Raw genomic sequence first — 17500 nt, 5'->3', positions numbered from 1 at the left:
TGTAACCTCCCAATCTGATTCACGGTTTTAACATTCAAATCATCAATTTTCAAGTTTCCTTTAGTATTTATAAAACGGGAGATTCTTAGTATCCCGCTACGCCCAGAACTGAGGGCCATTCTGTCATTTTCGCTTTCCATAAACTTATTAAATCCATAGAAGATTCATAAGCTAAATTCCTCAAAGGATAGCCAGTTCCCTGTGATGCACAGTGCCTGTCTAACTAAGGCAAGTGACTCCTGCCGGACGTTACTAATTTTAGTAAGAATATCTGCCTTGCATCCGGAGTAATATCCTAAGAGATATCTTGTCTATCGCCTTAAAAACGATCTATCATTCTGCTGCCAGTGATTTCGAGATTTAGAGGGGTATTTCCTCTACACCCAAAGTTCTTGTTACTTCTCCAGGTTGCTCATCTACCTATATAACCGTTGGCAAACATAGATTGCAAAGATACAGCGCCTAGCACAGTAATATACCACCTAGCACGTTAATATACCGCTTAGCTCGGTAATTATACCGCCTGGCACGTTAATATACCGCCTATCATGGTAATATACCTCCTAACATGGCACATACCGCCTAGCACTGTATAATACTCTACTGCCTAGCACGGTAATATACCGACTAGCATAGTCTTATAGTGCCTCTCTCTCTCTCTCTCTCTCTCTCTCTCTCTCTCTCTCTCTCTCTCTCTCTCTCTCTCTCTCTCTCTCTCTCTATATATATATATATATATATATATATATATATATATATATATATATATATATATATATATATATATATATTTATTCACATATAGTATATATATATATATATATATATATATATATATATTTATTTATTCACATATAGTATATATATATAGTATATATATACACACACACACACACACACACATATATATATATATATATATATATATATATATATATATATATATATATATATACTGTATATATATATATATATATATATATATATATATATATATATATATATATATATATATAGAGAGAGAGAGAGAGAGACAGAGAGAGAGAGAGAGAGAGAGAGAGAGAGAGAGAGAGAGAGAGAGAAACTTACCGAAATAAACTGTACGATAAGATTGTGTAAAAAGGAACATTCCAAATCATGAGTACTGTATGACAGTTGTTTGGAAATGATTTTCAAGGAAAATAGCAATTTGCGAACGACTTGAATAAATACTCTAAGATCCTAGAGCAGAATAGACACATAGGTAGTCCTCTATAAAGATAAGTGATTTTATGAAGTAAATACTGAAAAGATTTAGAGAACTTTTGAAAGCAAGAGGGGAAATTATTGCCTTGTCAGCAATGCACTCAACCCTAGAGTTTAATTTATCTATAAATGGTTTATTGACAAAGGCCAGGGAAAATGAAAAGTTATATGATGTACAGACGAATTGTGAGAAAATTTATTTAATCTGTTAGTTAAGAATGAAACCCCAACTAAAAATCATTTAAAACGTTCATGAGGAGTCTATGTGTAATAATATTAAGGGGATTCTCAAGATATTTAGTTTAGTATGTTCTCAATTTACTATCATTATATACATGTATTCAAATGTGAGAGAATTGCGGTCAAGGTCACTTCGTATAAATAATTAGTCTTACGATTTGTATCACAAATCATAGAAATATTTTTATTTTTTACAAATAATTTATATTTTCATTCATAATTTTTCATATACAAGTTATTCGTTAATTCTTAATTTTCTTTTATCACTAGGGTGCTTTTCTTGGGATTGTAGCAATTTACTTTCCCAACTAGGGTTATAGTTTGGCTAATAATAATAATAATAATAATAATAATAATAATAATAATAATAATCTGCAACCTTCCCTCGTATTGTGAGGAACGTTCATAAAGCATAGATTTGTCTAACGCTTTTAGATTAGTCAAATTTACGTTTGCTCATTTTAATATTCAAATTAACGAGTCCATTGTATTTTAATTGCTGCATGCCCTTATCGCAAACACAATAAAACTACACGAATGCCTTGTTACCCTAATCAATAAAATACGTTCACCACAAACATGTTGTTCATGATTTAAACTTCCCGAACAAAACGAAACTAAATATGAAGGTAAAGACATTACCCAAACGTTTATTTATCTTTAGATATTCTGGTTTAGCACTTGAGTGTTTTTCATTATTGAAATGAATTTCCACTAATTCAGAGTGGCATTTAAGGTAGATATTTCCATTCAATATGTAATTTCGTAAACAATACTATTCAATCATCATAAATTTATAACAATGTTAATATTAGCATTAACCACCTTCCTAAATGAAAAAGCAATCATAATAAAAAAATTAAGGACAATTATAGGGATGTTATATTTTTATGACTATAGCATGCTAAGTATTGATAATGAAGGCAAAAGAAAAGCCAGGAATGAATGGAGAGAATAATTAGACAGTGAAGCAGATGAAGCTGACGCAGCTAAAAATTCAGGGTGTGAGTATGGTGTAAGAATTGTTCATAGAATTATTAATGAAATCTTTACTGGGGCAAAGAAAAAGAACCACATGGCCATCAAAAAGAGAGATGGGTCTGTTAAAACAACAGAAGATGAAGAAAGGCAACGTTGGATGGAGCACTTTAGTTAGGTCATTAACGGGTGATATGAGGGGAATCATTTGATTGATATACCTGAAGCTGATGAAAACTTTGATGTGTCCATGAATGAATTCAGTGTCCTTGAAGTCGAAGCTTTTATTGAAAAATTCAGGAGATGGAAATCCCCTGGTTACGATGGAATAACTACTGAGATGATAATTACCGAAAATAAAGTGACTCCAGGAAAACTTACAAGATTATTTTGTAGAATGTGGCGTGAAGAGGCAAAACCTGATGAATGGGAGCAAGAAGTGTTGGTGAAAATAGCAAAAATGGGAGATACGACTGATTGTAATAATCACAGAGGCATCACACTTACGTTAGTTGTCATAAAATATATAGTATGGTCACTCTAAAGCGACTAGGGAGAAAGATTGATGAAAAGCTGTGAGATGAGCTTGCAGGGTTTAGAAAACGGAGAAGCTGTACTGACCCAGTTCTCATTTTAAGACACATGGTACAGCAAGGTTAAGAATATAGAAATCCACGTTTCATGGTATTTGTGGACTATGAAGAACCCTTTGATAGTGAACTACGCTATTATGGAGGTCCTCTTGAATATGCAAATTGGATTAAGTTTTTTATAGCAAGTGCAAAGTTAATGTAAGTGGAGTCCTATCAAATGAATTTCCAGTGAACAATAGGGTCACCTATGTTGTTTATCCTCCTCATGGATTTTGTAACGCAAAGAACAGTTGGAGATTGTGGAGAAGAATTGGACTGGATTGGTAAAGAGAAATTAGCTAACCTAGAATATGCTGATGACGCTATCCAAATTAACAGAATACCACAAGATTCGCAAAGCTTGCTTATCAGAATGTATGAAATATCAACTGAGGTCGCGCTCAAGATAAATAGAAGAAAGACAGAAGATGAGTATGGAATATGCAATGGAAGATGAAATGTCATCGGAAGGAGAAATTATTAATGCGATGGAATCATTTGAATATCTAGGAACTATGGTATCTAACACAGGATCCTTAGAATTTGAGTTTAATGGGCGATTGAAAAAAGAAAATCAGGCAATGGCTAGGGCAGGTAAATTTAGGAAATCAAATTGCCTGACATTACACATAAAAATCAGACTTCATATCAGTTTAGTGAGATTGATTATACTGTATGGAAATGAGTAGGGCAATGAAATAATATCTAACAGATTTTGTAGATTTGAGAACAAAGCCTTCAGAAGAATATTGGGAGTTAAATGGCAGGACATGATTAGAAATGAAACTATAACAGAGATTACTCGAGTGCCATATGTGGATGAGATCATGGTGAGGGATAGATGGGGGTAGTTTGGGCATGCTCTTCGCACTCGTCAAGAGAGATTAGTTCACCAAACTTTCAACTAGGCTCCACAAAACACTGAAAGAGTTGGAGGACCCAGACCTACATTGCTGAGTGCTATGAAGCATGAAGTGGGAAATGATGGATGGAGAAGTATTAATTTAAAAGCTAAAGATAGAGACGACTGGTGAAATCTAACCGAAGTCCTTTGCATCAATTGGCATGGGATGAGATGATGATGATGTTAGCAGAAATGTTTATTATTAGTATTACAAAGCAAGGTCACGTGAACTAAATTGATAATACTATACAGTATTCTAAAAGTTGTTATTCAGCTGTGGTCAGATAGTCTTTTAATCGTAAAACTTTTAATCAGGAAGTTGGATAGCTGGAACTTCAGAATTTCAAACTTACAGTGAATGTTTTTATGCTAAACCGGCTAACATAAGTCTCTTTTTATATTTTAGATATGTCAAATCTATTTCAACATTGTTGCTGATCTTAAAATATTTTATATCCAATATTGTTTATTTCCCGTGTAGTTAATTTAGTTTCTTATTTCCATTTCTTAATGAGTTATTTTCTCTGTTGAAGCCCTTTGTCCTATAATATTCAGCTTTTCCAACTAGGATTTCCGTTTAGCTAATAATAATAATAATAGTAATAATAATAATAATAATAATAATAATAATAATAATAATAATAATAATAATAATAATACACTTTTCATCATATTAAAAACAGAATCTAGGATTTGGTTTCCGTAATGTTTCTACTGACATAATTTGTTAGCAGTGTATCTGAAAACAAAAATACATTAATTTTCATTAATTGAAGAGGACATTATTGTGGATATGGTTTTTGACCCCAAACTAACGCTACGTGTGAAACAAATCAGTGATTGTCATATGCCTAAGATTAAGTAATGAAAAACGTGAATAATGACACTAACACATCAACGAAGTTAGATTTTGGAAAAGATAAACAATGATATAAATACATTGATGAGAGACAAAAATCGGATCCACTAATTCCAGCTCAGAATTGCAGATTTAGCGAAAAATGCTACTACAAGCATCCAAAGATATGCCAAAATTATGAAATATATGGTAAATGTGCATATTCAGACGGATGTGGAGACGAATGCAGGGATTTCTATCCAAAAATATGCAAAAACCTGAAAGAAGGAATAGGATGCAAATTCAAATTTCAAGAATTAAAACCATGAACAGTGACACTTACACATCAACGAGGTTAGATTTTGGAGAAGATAAACAATGCTATAAATACAATGATGAGAAACAAAAATCGGATCTTATAATCCTAACTCAGAATTGCAGATTTAGCGAAAGATGCTACTACAAGCATACAGAGATATGCAATAATTATGAAATATATGGTAAATGTGCGTATTTAGACGGATATGGAGACGAATGCAGAGATCTCCATCCAAAAATATGCAAAAACCTGAAAGAAAGAAAAGGATGCAAATTCAACAAAAATTGTCGATATATGCATCCTGCAACCATGAATGAAAGTCAGGAAACTCAGCAAACAGAAAAGAAAAATGAAACAAAAAAAAAAGAAACAAAAAAAAACAAGCCGAGTATATACCGCGCTATGCACAAAAGGCCTCAAAATATGATGCCTTTCAACCCAAATATGCACAATTAGAGCCCAACTATAAAGAATGTATCTATAATGCCAGGGGTTGGTGCAGATATGGGGATAATTGCAGGTATACACAAAAAATAGATATGAAGGAGAAAGAACAAATATAATAGAAAAGTTGGATTTTTCAATGGCAGATTTCCTGGAAATGAAGAAAAGAATATCATATCAGAACAGGAAGGAAGCATGGGAGAATCCATATTATGACCAATATTAAATAATGGGGACAAAACACAAACCATAATAGTGATGAATTTACAGGGTATAGTCACAAGTAACTCTAAAAAGGAAAATAGAGTTCTTAGAACAACTAACCTAAATTGAAAAAATAGATATATTAAATATAAGTGAAACATGGTATTCCCAAGACTGGCAGTGATGACCAGATAAGGGGTTTCCAAACATATAGATCAGACAGAACAAATAGGAATCAAGGGGGAACTGTAATATATGGAAGAGACATAAATCAAGGAAAAGTCTGTGAAAAAAACAGCAACACAGAATGTGAATTGATTACAGTAGAATTTGAATATGAAAAACTAGTGAATATTGTAGTTTACAGACCCCAAATACTAAGGAGTTTCACATAATTATAGAAAAAAATAGATGATATATGTAGAAACCATAAAGACTGGAATATACTCCTATCTGGAGATTTCAACTTTCCTTTTGTGGATTGGAAAGAACGAATAGAAGAGAGTGGTTGTATATATATACATATGAAAAAGAGAGTAATAGTAGCACAGAAGATAAGAGGCAATATGAAAAGCCTCAAGATTTGCTATTAGAACATAATATACAACATATAAACCACATTCCAACAAGAACGGACAATGTCCTAGATTTAGTATTTGTGAATGAGGTGAATTATGTTGAAGAAATAATAGTTTATAACACGCGAATTTCATACCACAATGTCATAGAATTAATAATCCATTCCAAAGCAAGTGATCGCAGAGATAAACAAAGCACAAAACGATGGGAAGGATATGGAAAATATAAATCTTATAGAAAGAATATAAAATGGTCAGAAATAAATGAAGAATTGAACAAAGAATGGAAAAATGTATTCGCAAGTGATAATATACATGTAAATACAGATTTATATATACTGTACAAAATATTGGAGAAAATTGTTGAAAAATATGTACCAAATAAATGACAATAAACATCAGACATGCATACCAAGAGACAGAAGGATCTTATTTCAGAAAATTAGAAAGTGGAAGAAAAATCTTGCAAAAGAAAAAAAATGTATGGAAAATGATGGAAATAAAAAGTAAAATAGAAAATGTAAAAAAAAGATTATACAATCGAAAGAAAATCAAAAGAGGGACTTAGAAGAAAGGACATTTCAAAATATCAAAAACAAAAACCCAAAGTACTTTACTCTTATGAAAAAAGATGAATAATGGGAGATTAGAAATAGGTCCTCTAAGAATTGAAGGACAGTTAACGAATAAAAAAAAGGAAATATGCATCATATTAGGAGAAAAATATAAGAGTGAGTTCACACCAAGAATTGCAAATGAGAATAATGAAACAGAAATAAGAGAAGAAAATGTTTAATATCTAGCGGATATAGATATAAGTGAAGCAGATATTGTGCAGGCTACAAGCAAAATTAAAAACGGATCGGCAGCCGGACCAGATGGAGTTCCAGCGATTTTGTTAAAAAAAAACTGCACATACTATTGCGAAGCCGCTTGCAATACTGTTAAGACGAAGTGTAGATATGAGTGAGATATATGTTAAACATAAATTAGCCTATATAACCCTATATTCAGTTATAGACCTGTTAGTCTAACATCACATATTATGAATGTGTATGAAAGGGTAATAAAAAAGAAAATAATGAATCATTTGGTTTAAAATAATTTGTTTAAATAGGTTAACACGGTTTTGTGCCCGGAAAAAGTAAACAAACCCAACTAATAGCACACTATGAAAACATATACAAAAATATGATAAATGAAAAAGACACAGATGTGATCTATCTAGATTTTGCAAAAGCCTTTAACAAGGTAGACCATAATATATTAGAGAAAAAAATGAGAAAGCATAATATTGTTGGAAAGATAGGGAAATGGGTAAAAGAATTTCTGCAAAACAGAAAACAGATAGTGGTTGCAAATGAGGAGAAATCAGATTAAGATCAGGTAATATCTGGCGTGCCATAAGTTACGGTATTAGCTACACTGCTGTTTGTTAATATGATATCAGACAAGAAGAAGTAGAGAAATTACTTGTGATGAAGATAAGAACTCACTACAAAGAGATCTAAACAAAATATATTAATGGGCGGAGATAAATAGGATGGTATTTAACTCTGGTAAATTCGAATCGATAAACTATGGAAACAGAGAAGGAATGGTATGTGCATACAGGGGACCTAATAATGAGACAATCACAAAAAAGGAAGCAATTAAAGACCTTGGTGTAATGTTAAACAGGAATATGATATGCAACGACCAAATAGCAACACTGTTGGCTAAATGTAAAGCAAAAATGGGAATGATATTCAGACACTTTAAAACAAGAAAAGCTGAACACATGATTATGCTTTACAAAACTTATGTACGTAGTACACTCGAGTACTGCAATGTGATATGGTACCCACACTATCAAAAGGATATTTCACAAATAGAGAGTGTACAAAGGTCCTATACTGCTAGAATAGAAGTTAAGGGTCTTGACTATTAGGAAAGACTGCAATTTTTAAAACTATACAGTCTACAAAGAAGAAGAGAACGCTACATGATAATACAAGCATGGAAGCAAATAGAAGGAGTTACTGAAAACCTCATGGAGCTAAAAATATCAGAAAAAGCAAGCCGAGGTAGATTAATAGTGCCCAAAACTATACCAGGAAACCTAAGGAAGGCGAACAAGACATTAATCCACTATGCACCAGCATCGATAATGCAGCGACTATATAATGCGCTGCCAGCTCATCTAAGAAACATATCAGGAGTGATCGTAGATGTGTATAAGAATAAGCTCGATAAATACATCAGATGCATTGCAGATCATCCAAGACTGGAAGATGCAAAATACACCGGAAGATGCATTAGCAACTCTCTGGTGGATATACGAGGTGCCTCACACTGAGGGACCTGGGGGAACCCAAACGTAGAATAAGGCAATAAGGCAATAAGGAGGCTCAATTATTATTATTATTATTATTATTATTATTATTATTATTATTATTATTATTATTATTATTATTATTAGCTAAGCTAAAATCATAGTTGGAAAATCAGGATGCTATTAACTCAAAGGATCCTGTAGGAAAGGAAATAAGAAAACCATTAGAGTAGTGTGCTTAAGTGTACACTCTGGCAAGAGAACTCTAACGCAAGATAGTGGAAGAACATGGCACAGAGGCTATGGCACTGCCCAAGACTAGACAGCAATGGTTAGATTTCGGAGTGTCCTTCTCTTAAAAGAGCTGCTTACCATACCTTAAAAGTTACTTTTACCTAAAAAAAATTCAGTAGTCAACCCCTTGAGTGGATTTTTTTCCCGTTATCTTAGTATTGTCACGTGTATAAGAAAAGAGGAGAATATGTTACGAATAGGCCGGACTATTCACTGTATGTGTAGGCAAAGGAAAAATTGCCAGTAACCAGAGATGGATCTGGTCTTTAAAGATGGTAATTTTTCCAATTACTTTTACATAATTGAGGATACATCTCCACCACTGAGAGAATCACCAAACAAGATGAACTCATTAAGGTCAATAAAGCTGTTATAAATATGTTCCAAGGAAAACCGAACATGACCCGAGCATGATCTAGAATTTAGGAGAGCGTGGGAAATATTAAGACAGCATATGTTCAATTACAAGAATTAGATTTTTTTCTAAATATATAAGCTATTACTAGGAGCGAAAACAACAGCGTTTGTGATTATCATTTCGTAAAACAAGAAAATACTTTCAAATGTTTGTAGATCTTCAAAATGTAATTATTCAGGTATTAGGGGTATGATTTAGTGTCTTTTCCTCAGGCCTGAACGGAATAAATAGGGTAAAAGAACACAAAAAAAGGTCTGAAACGTGCTCTCTTGAACATGTCTGCACGCCTACAAAGGTAGGCCAAATATATTCAGAACATACAGTATCATCATCATCATCATCTTTAATTTGCCCACTGCGAGGCAGAGCCTCAGACATGATTTTTTCCACTCGCGTCTGTTCATGGTATTTCTTTGCCAGTCTATACTCTCAAATATTCTTAGTTCGTCAATCCACCGTCTTCACTTTCTTCCTCTTCTGCGTTTGCAATCTCTAGAGACCCAATATATTATTCTTGATGTCCATCTATTATCTGTCATTCGCATTAAATGTCCCGTCCATGTCCATTTCTTTTTCCTACACGTTAGAATATTCTCTATTTAATATAGGTTATTAAATGGTAAATATTTTTAAACCAAGTGGCAAATTCAAACTCTCCTACAGCATGATCGAAAAGTTAGGTGTACGCATGAAACTATCTCAAAGGCTATTTCTATCATGATCTAATCCTATAAAAAGGATTAAGTTTTTATTCCAAACCAACAAAAAAGGTAATAACATTAATCCTCACTCTTCCCATCTCTCTCGCTTTCAGTCTGTCTCTCTAACCATTTTTCTTTCTGCGAGCGCGTGCGTGCCACATACATCTATCATGAAAGCACATGCATAAAGGCTATCTGATTTCCTAATCCATCGGGCTACGTTGAGGGCTAGTCTTGACTACGTGTGGACGGTGTCATGGCGCAAAGTACTTACGCTCCATCGCATGACCGGGGGATACATACCTAATATCACAATGCCTCTTATTAAATCGAAGGCACCAGGTTGCTTACGTGCTTTTTGCCATTCGACAACTGATAACAGAGTAACGACAGAATAGGATCTGGCGTTTCTTTTTTTTTTTCTTTCTTTCTTTTTTGCACGTGAATTTGGCAGCGTCAATCTTTAAGCTGCTGCTGCTGCTGCTTTTGCTGCTGTTATCAATCAGTTGTTAAAGGTTTTTTTATGCAGCATGTATCATGTAGAATGAAGAGTTTTTTTTTATACTGTTCTGGCCTTGAGTTGTTGTCAAACAGATTTATTATTATTATTATTATTATTATTATTATTATTATTATTATTATTATTATTATTATTATTATTATTATTATTATTATTATTTACTTAAAAGTATTAGAAAATACTTGAAGGGATGTCACTCCAAACCATAAGAATTCAGGAAACATAAAACAACAAATAGCAGTTGTCTGAAAACAGCAGCCAAACCGAAAAACAACATATACAAAGAAAGCTTTTCATTATTAGAATATATAGGAATTACAACAAAACGAAGTGAATAAGAGCTTCCTAAAGTTACATTACCTACACTTTTCGCAAATCACCCATAGCTCCGTGTTCCACGTAAACCTGATTGGTATCACAGCCCCTTTTCATCAACTCCTTCAGATGATTAGGGGCACAAAAAATTCTTTCATTTAGCGGGAAAATCACCATCGCTTTATAAATTCTAATTTGTGATTTCTACCCCTCAAAAATGACGGCTAACTTACTTGGATAGATACTCACATCCTCAGATTCAACCTTTCCCACGCCCTACAACATGGCAAAATCAGCAAATTGTGGAAAAATTATGGTTTCTAAGTTTACCTCTCGGGGTATCCACTCTCACCAGGAGATGACTATTCCTTCTTTCCACTACCCAAGTGACGGGGAGAAATTATGTATCCATATGTATGGCAATGCCGCTAAGCAGTTATGTATGTGTATATTTATATGTATATATATATATATATATATATATATATATATATATATATATATATATATATATATATATATATATATATATATATATATTTCTGTATATATATATATATATATATATATATATATATATATATAGATATATATATATATATATATATATATATATATATATATATATCTGTATATATATGTATATATATATATATATATATATATATATATATATATATATATATATATATATATTTATGTATATATATATGTATGTATATATATATATATATATATATATATATATATATATATATATATATATATATATATATATATATATATATATATATATATATATATATATATATATATATATATATATATATATATATATATATATATATATATATATATATATATATATATATATATATATATATATATATATATATATATATATATATATATATATATATGTATGTATATATATATATATATATATATATATATATATATATATATATATATATATATATATATATAGCCAGACACTTACTCTTTATTATATATTTGAGATTTTGTCCCAGAAAGTTAGAAAATTACGAATAATTTAAACATTTAAAATTTAGATATTAGTAAAACATCCCATTCAGCAAATCTCAGTACTTTTTTATTTTGAACATTTGAAGGGAAATTATATTAGTGGCAACTTACAACGAATAGGAAAAGATTGATTAGACCATTCAGATAATTTATAAAACAGCAAACTCATAACTATATGAAACTATTCATAAGACTCTGCCTGGCAATTTTTTGGATAGGAGTTTGAGCCTCGCTCAAGCTTTATAGTTCAAATAGTGTCTACCTACGGAGTCATCAGCAGCCATTGCCTGGGACTCCTTGGTGCCAGCTTGATGGATGGAGAGGGCATTTGGGAATTGATCATATATATAATATGGTCAGTTTTTAGGGCATTATCCTGTCACTTGCTTCTGCTATTCATGGGCGACCTTAAACCTTTAAACTAGACGATTTCCATATTTCTTATCTCTTTATTCCTTCGTTTTCACATGTATCACCTCTTTTTCTAACATATTGTAGATCATCAAAGCACAAGAGGATGCTTGAGAAAAATTAGTCTTACATCTGATAATTTATTTGTTTTCATTCTCAAGGAAACTACGCTTAGAAAAATACAAGTTTGTACGTGATTAAGGGGTTTACCACTGATGGGATATTTAGCTTACCCACCTGAGGTTCTGATGACCATCTCTTAAGATGAGATTGGAACTAAAACCTGAAATATCAAATCTTGATTATTCGATTTATTTTAGATAATAATAATAATAATAATAATAATAATAATAATAATAATAATAATAATAATAATAATAATATTGATTTTCATCGAAATATAATGAAATCCTAAATATACAATCTGGTCATTTATTTCACAACTCTGGTTATCACTGTTCACTATTCATGATAGGATAACCAGAATTATGAAATAAATGACTTGATTATATATTTCTGATTTCCTATATATCGAGCAAAATCAATAATAATAATAATAATAATAATAATAATAATAATAATAATAATAATAATAATAATCATAATATTATTATTATTATTATTATTATTATTATTAATAATAATAATAATAATAATAATAATAATAATAATAATAATAATAATAATAATAATAATAATAATAATAATAATCACTATTATCCTTGTTATCACGACGATGTTCATCACCAATCACTGCGGTTTTAAGTAAATATTGCATCAATCATCATAATCTTATTATTATTATTATTATTATTATTATTATTATAAATATTATTATTGTTATTATTATTATTATTATTATTATTATTATTATTATTATTATTATTATTATTATTATTATTATTATTATTATTATTATTATTATTATTATTAATTCTTTTATCATTATTATTATTAGGATTATTATTATCATTATTATCCTTGTTATTACGACGATGTTCATCACCAATCACTGCGGTTTTAAGTAAATATTGCATCAATCATCATAATCTTATTATTATTATTATTATTATTATTATTATTATTATTATTATTATTATTATTGAGGAATATGGCTGCCTCAGTGGCGATAATTTTATAAAACACATTTTTTTTTTATCCAGAGAAAATATGTCTTACGGAATTAACGCCACTGAGGCGGCCATTATCTTAAATCAAACTTGCATAAAAGAGGGTCTCTTCCCAAAAAATATTATTATTATTATTATTATTATTATTATTATTATTATTATTATTATTATTATTATTATTATTATTATTATTATTATTATTATTATTATTGATGTTGTATGTTATATTGTTATTAATGTCAAAATTCCATTCATTATATTTGGATCACAACCCGCGTATAATTACGTACAGTAATGCCAACAAATCTGGACCACAACTGCAAATAACATATGTTCTCTTACTTCTCCCAGATGGTCCATCATTCAAGGTGCAGCCTGGAGACCAGTACGCGGACATCGGAGATAACGTCACCCTCCGATGCCAAGTGGACTCCAGCCCGGACCCAACCATTGTCTGGATCAACCAGCTGTCGCAGACAGTGGTGGGGAAGGGACCAGTCATCCACGTCATCGTAGATAAACACAACGCTGGCACATACCTCTGCATAGCCAAAGTGGAGGGATTCCCTGAAATATCAGCTTTCATGGGGATATTCTTGAAGGTGAGTGTTTAAGGGACAGACAGACAGCCTGATGCAGCTTCTCCAATGTCTTCTATCAAAGGCATCCTCTTCCCCCAAACTTCTTCTCTCCATATTATCTTTCACCTTATCTCGCCTTCTAATTCTCTGCTTCCCTTTCGATATTCCCCCTTAACAGGCTCCTCCCAAGCTCTCTTCACTCCCTCCCAACCATCCATCCTCAACATGCTCCTACACCATCTCTGTAATGACACTCTTATCACCTCTGTAATCTTTACTACGCCTGCCATCTTCTTATTTCATCTTTTTTTCCGATTTTTAAAATACAGTCATATGCAGCTCTTCTCTCCCACCGTTATTCCTACATGAAGGGGTCAGTTGGCAGATGTGCCCTCTCCAATGCCTTCTCTCAAATGTATCCTCTTCCACCAAAGCTCTTCTCTCCATATCATCCTTCACCTAACCTCACCATCTAACTAGATCCTCCTAAGCCCTCCTCACTCTCTCCCCACCATCCATCCACAACATATGCCCTAATGTGAAGGTGAATATGGGTGGGATGGAGTGGGATTGGGGGGAAAAGATGCAAGGAAAGAAATAGATGGACAAACAAAACTCGAGCGGTCGACCCTACTGTACAGTGTGGCTAATAAGGTCGAAAGAAGGCGAAGATAACCTGATACCCTAATGAAATGGTACTCCAGTGATGCAATGTATGTATATGAACATACATAGGAATGAATATTTGTGATAGAAGCACAGTAGAAACAGGTTTATGTCATCTTATAAGGTACAATACAAAAAAAAAAAAAATAAACAGGTTTCGCTTGATATTACCGTTTACACAATAGGATGATTCAATACTGAAAGCATTGTTGTAGTTTGAAATAATATGAAGATAGTGGAAAATAAACATTTAGATTTGCATTTTGCTAATATTTACTTTGCAAAAAAAAAAGTAGAATAATAGGATAAAGTTAATAATATTAATGATGCAAAATATCAAATGTTGAAATAAACAAAATCGGGTGAATATAACTAGTAATAAACTAAGAATAATTTCTAGATAATTAATATTTTAAGTGATTTAGCCAACTAAAAAAAAAAAAAAAAAAAGAATGAATCCCCTTTTTCATCTAAATTTTGTGAGTTAATACAACTTGTGCACTGGCTTCATTGCGTAAGTCCATTAATGGTAATGCATTAGTAATTACGATATTTTATTTACGCGCTTTTAATTCGGGCTTTTATTTAATTTGTAGATTTCACTGATATATTATCTATAATATATTAATTAGACATCCTCACACAGAATTTCAGAGCAAATTGCATTTTGTTACATTTCAAATAATAGAGAGTGTTGTCAGTCCATCAAAATGTGAATTTGATTCCGTTATCGACTGGGAGAGTATTATCCTAAAATGCAGCGCAATGTGTATTCTAAAACCTCTCCAGTGGCTGTGTAATGGTACGTACAGTTGGCTTTGTTAATTACTGTCGTGGTAGGACATTGGAAACATCTTTACCTAGTAGTTTGCTGAAATGTGGTTCGAAAACCCCTTCAAGAACGATAGTTTCTTGAAATGTCGCAATCTCACCATCCCTTTGAGCTAATCAAGGGGGGTCTGGGGGAGCTTTATAGGTCTAACTGCTGAGTCATCAGCAGCCATTGCTTATACTGGAGAGGGCACTTGGGCGCTTATCATATGTACATATTGTCAGTCTCTTGGGCATTATCCCTTTAAAAAACTTCGTTGGATAGTCCCTTGCCCTGCCATTCATGAACGGCCTTAAAACCTATGAACTTCACTGGAAATTAGTATGACATCTGGCTACTCTACTGAATATTATACCCCACAATGCTGTGCTCTGCAATGGAGAAACTTTTGGTGACGCTATCAGTAAAATAGTCACTGAACTTGTAAAAACTTGATCAAATGTAATTTTATTAATTTTACGAATAGCTTTTAAGCAAATAACAATTTCTTGCATGACAACACTTCGTAAAATTAATAAACATTCTTGTGATCACGCGTTGACAGGCTCTGTGACTGTTTACCAGGCAGCGTTCACAACGAATTCTCTTCTACAAAACACAGCGTTACCTACTACAATGTACAGCTGTCAGAAATCTCCTTATCTTCCACTTAAGTGTACGGGAATTAATGAAGCCAACTGTACAAGTTGAATCTCTAATGATGCTAATTATTGGGAGGTCGCAACAGACGTTTGTAGTTAAAAGATTTATAAAAGTACTCCAGCAGCTTTAACAATTACTTTTCCAAAAAAGTAATCATCAGAATCTTAAAATTTTCAAACTATTTTCATATCACATAGTCATTTGGAGATGACCTTTAGAACTAATTACGATAAAATTCTTTCGAGGCAGATCTTTAAAGATTTACACACACACACACACACACACATACATATATATATATATATATATATATATATATATATATATATATATATATATATATATATATGTATATATATATATATATATATATATATATATATATATATATATATATATATATATATATATATATATATATATATATATATATATATATATATATCCTCCTACGCCTATTGACGCAAAGGGCCTCGGTTAGATTTCACCAGGCATCTCTATCTTGAGCTTTTAAATAAATACTTCTCCATTCATCATCTCCCACTTCACGCTTCATAGTCCTCAGCTATGTAGGTCTGGATCTTCCAACTCTTCTAGTGTCTTGTAGAGCCCAGTTGAAAGTTTGGTGAGCTAGTCTTACTTGGGGAGTGCGAAGAGCATGACCAAACCATCTACATCTATCCCTCACCATTATCTATCCACATATGACACTCGAGTAATCTCTCTTACTGTTTCATTTCTAATACTGCCCTGCCATTTACCTCCCAATATTCTTCTGTTGGCTTTGTTCTCAAATATACAAAATCTATTGAATATTGTTTCATTGTCATACCACGGCCCATGTTCATAGAGTAACACAGATCTCACTAAACTGATATGTAGCCTGACTTTTATGTGTAATCTCAGGAGACTTGATTTCCAAATTTTATTTAACCTAGCCATTGTCTGATTTGCTTTTTTCAATCTTTCATTAATCTCCAATTCTAAACACCCTGTATTAGAGATCATAAGTCCTAAATACATAAATGATTCTTCCTCATCAATCCTTTCTCCTACCAATTATATTTTATCTTCCATTGCATTTTACGTTCTCATGATCTCTATCTTTCTTCTATTTATCTTGAGCCCAACCTCCTGTAATATTTAATGCGTTCTGATAAGCAAGCATTACAAGTTTTGTGGTGTTCTGCTAATAAGGACGTCATCATCATACTCTTGGTCAGCTAATTTTCTATAACCACTCCAGT

General features: G+C 31.9%; 1 protein-coding gene across 1 annotated transcript in view; it reads left to right on the top strand.

The window, feature by feature from the left end:
* The window catches only part of LOC137627383 (irregular chiasm C-roughest protein-like), a 229364-nt gene that overhangs the window by 166739 nt on the left and 45125 nt on the right, over window positions 1-17500 (top strand). The window contains exon 7 of the mRNA XM_068358469.1: window positions 13884-14134. Within this exon, the coding sequence (XP_068214570.1) occupies window positions 13884-14134 (251 nt within the window). The remainder of the gene's footprint in view (window positions 1-13883; window positions 14135-17500) is intronic.

This window comes from Palaemon carinicauda, chromosome 35, assembly GCF_036898095.1.
Source record: "Palaemon carinicauda isolate YSFRI2023 chromosome 35, ASM3689809v2, whole genome shotgun sequence".
Lineage (NCBI taxonomy): Eukaryota > Metazoa > Arthropoda > Malacostraca > Decapoda > Palaemonidae > Palaemon > Palaemon carinicauda.
Note: the sequence above shows the minus strand (reverse complement) of the source record. Positions and strands in the feature narration are given on the sequence as shown.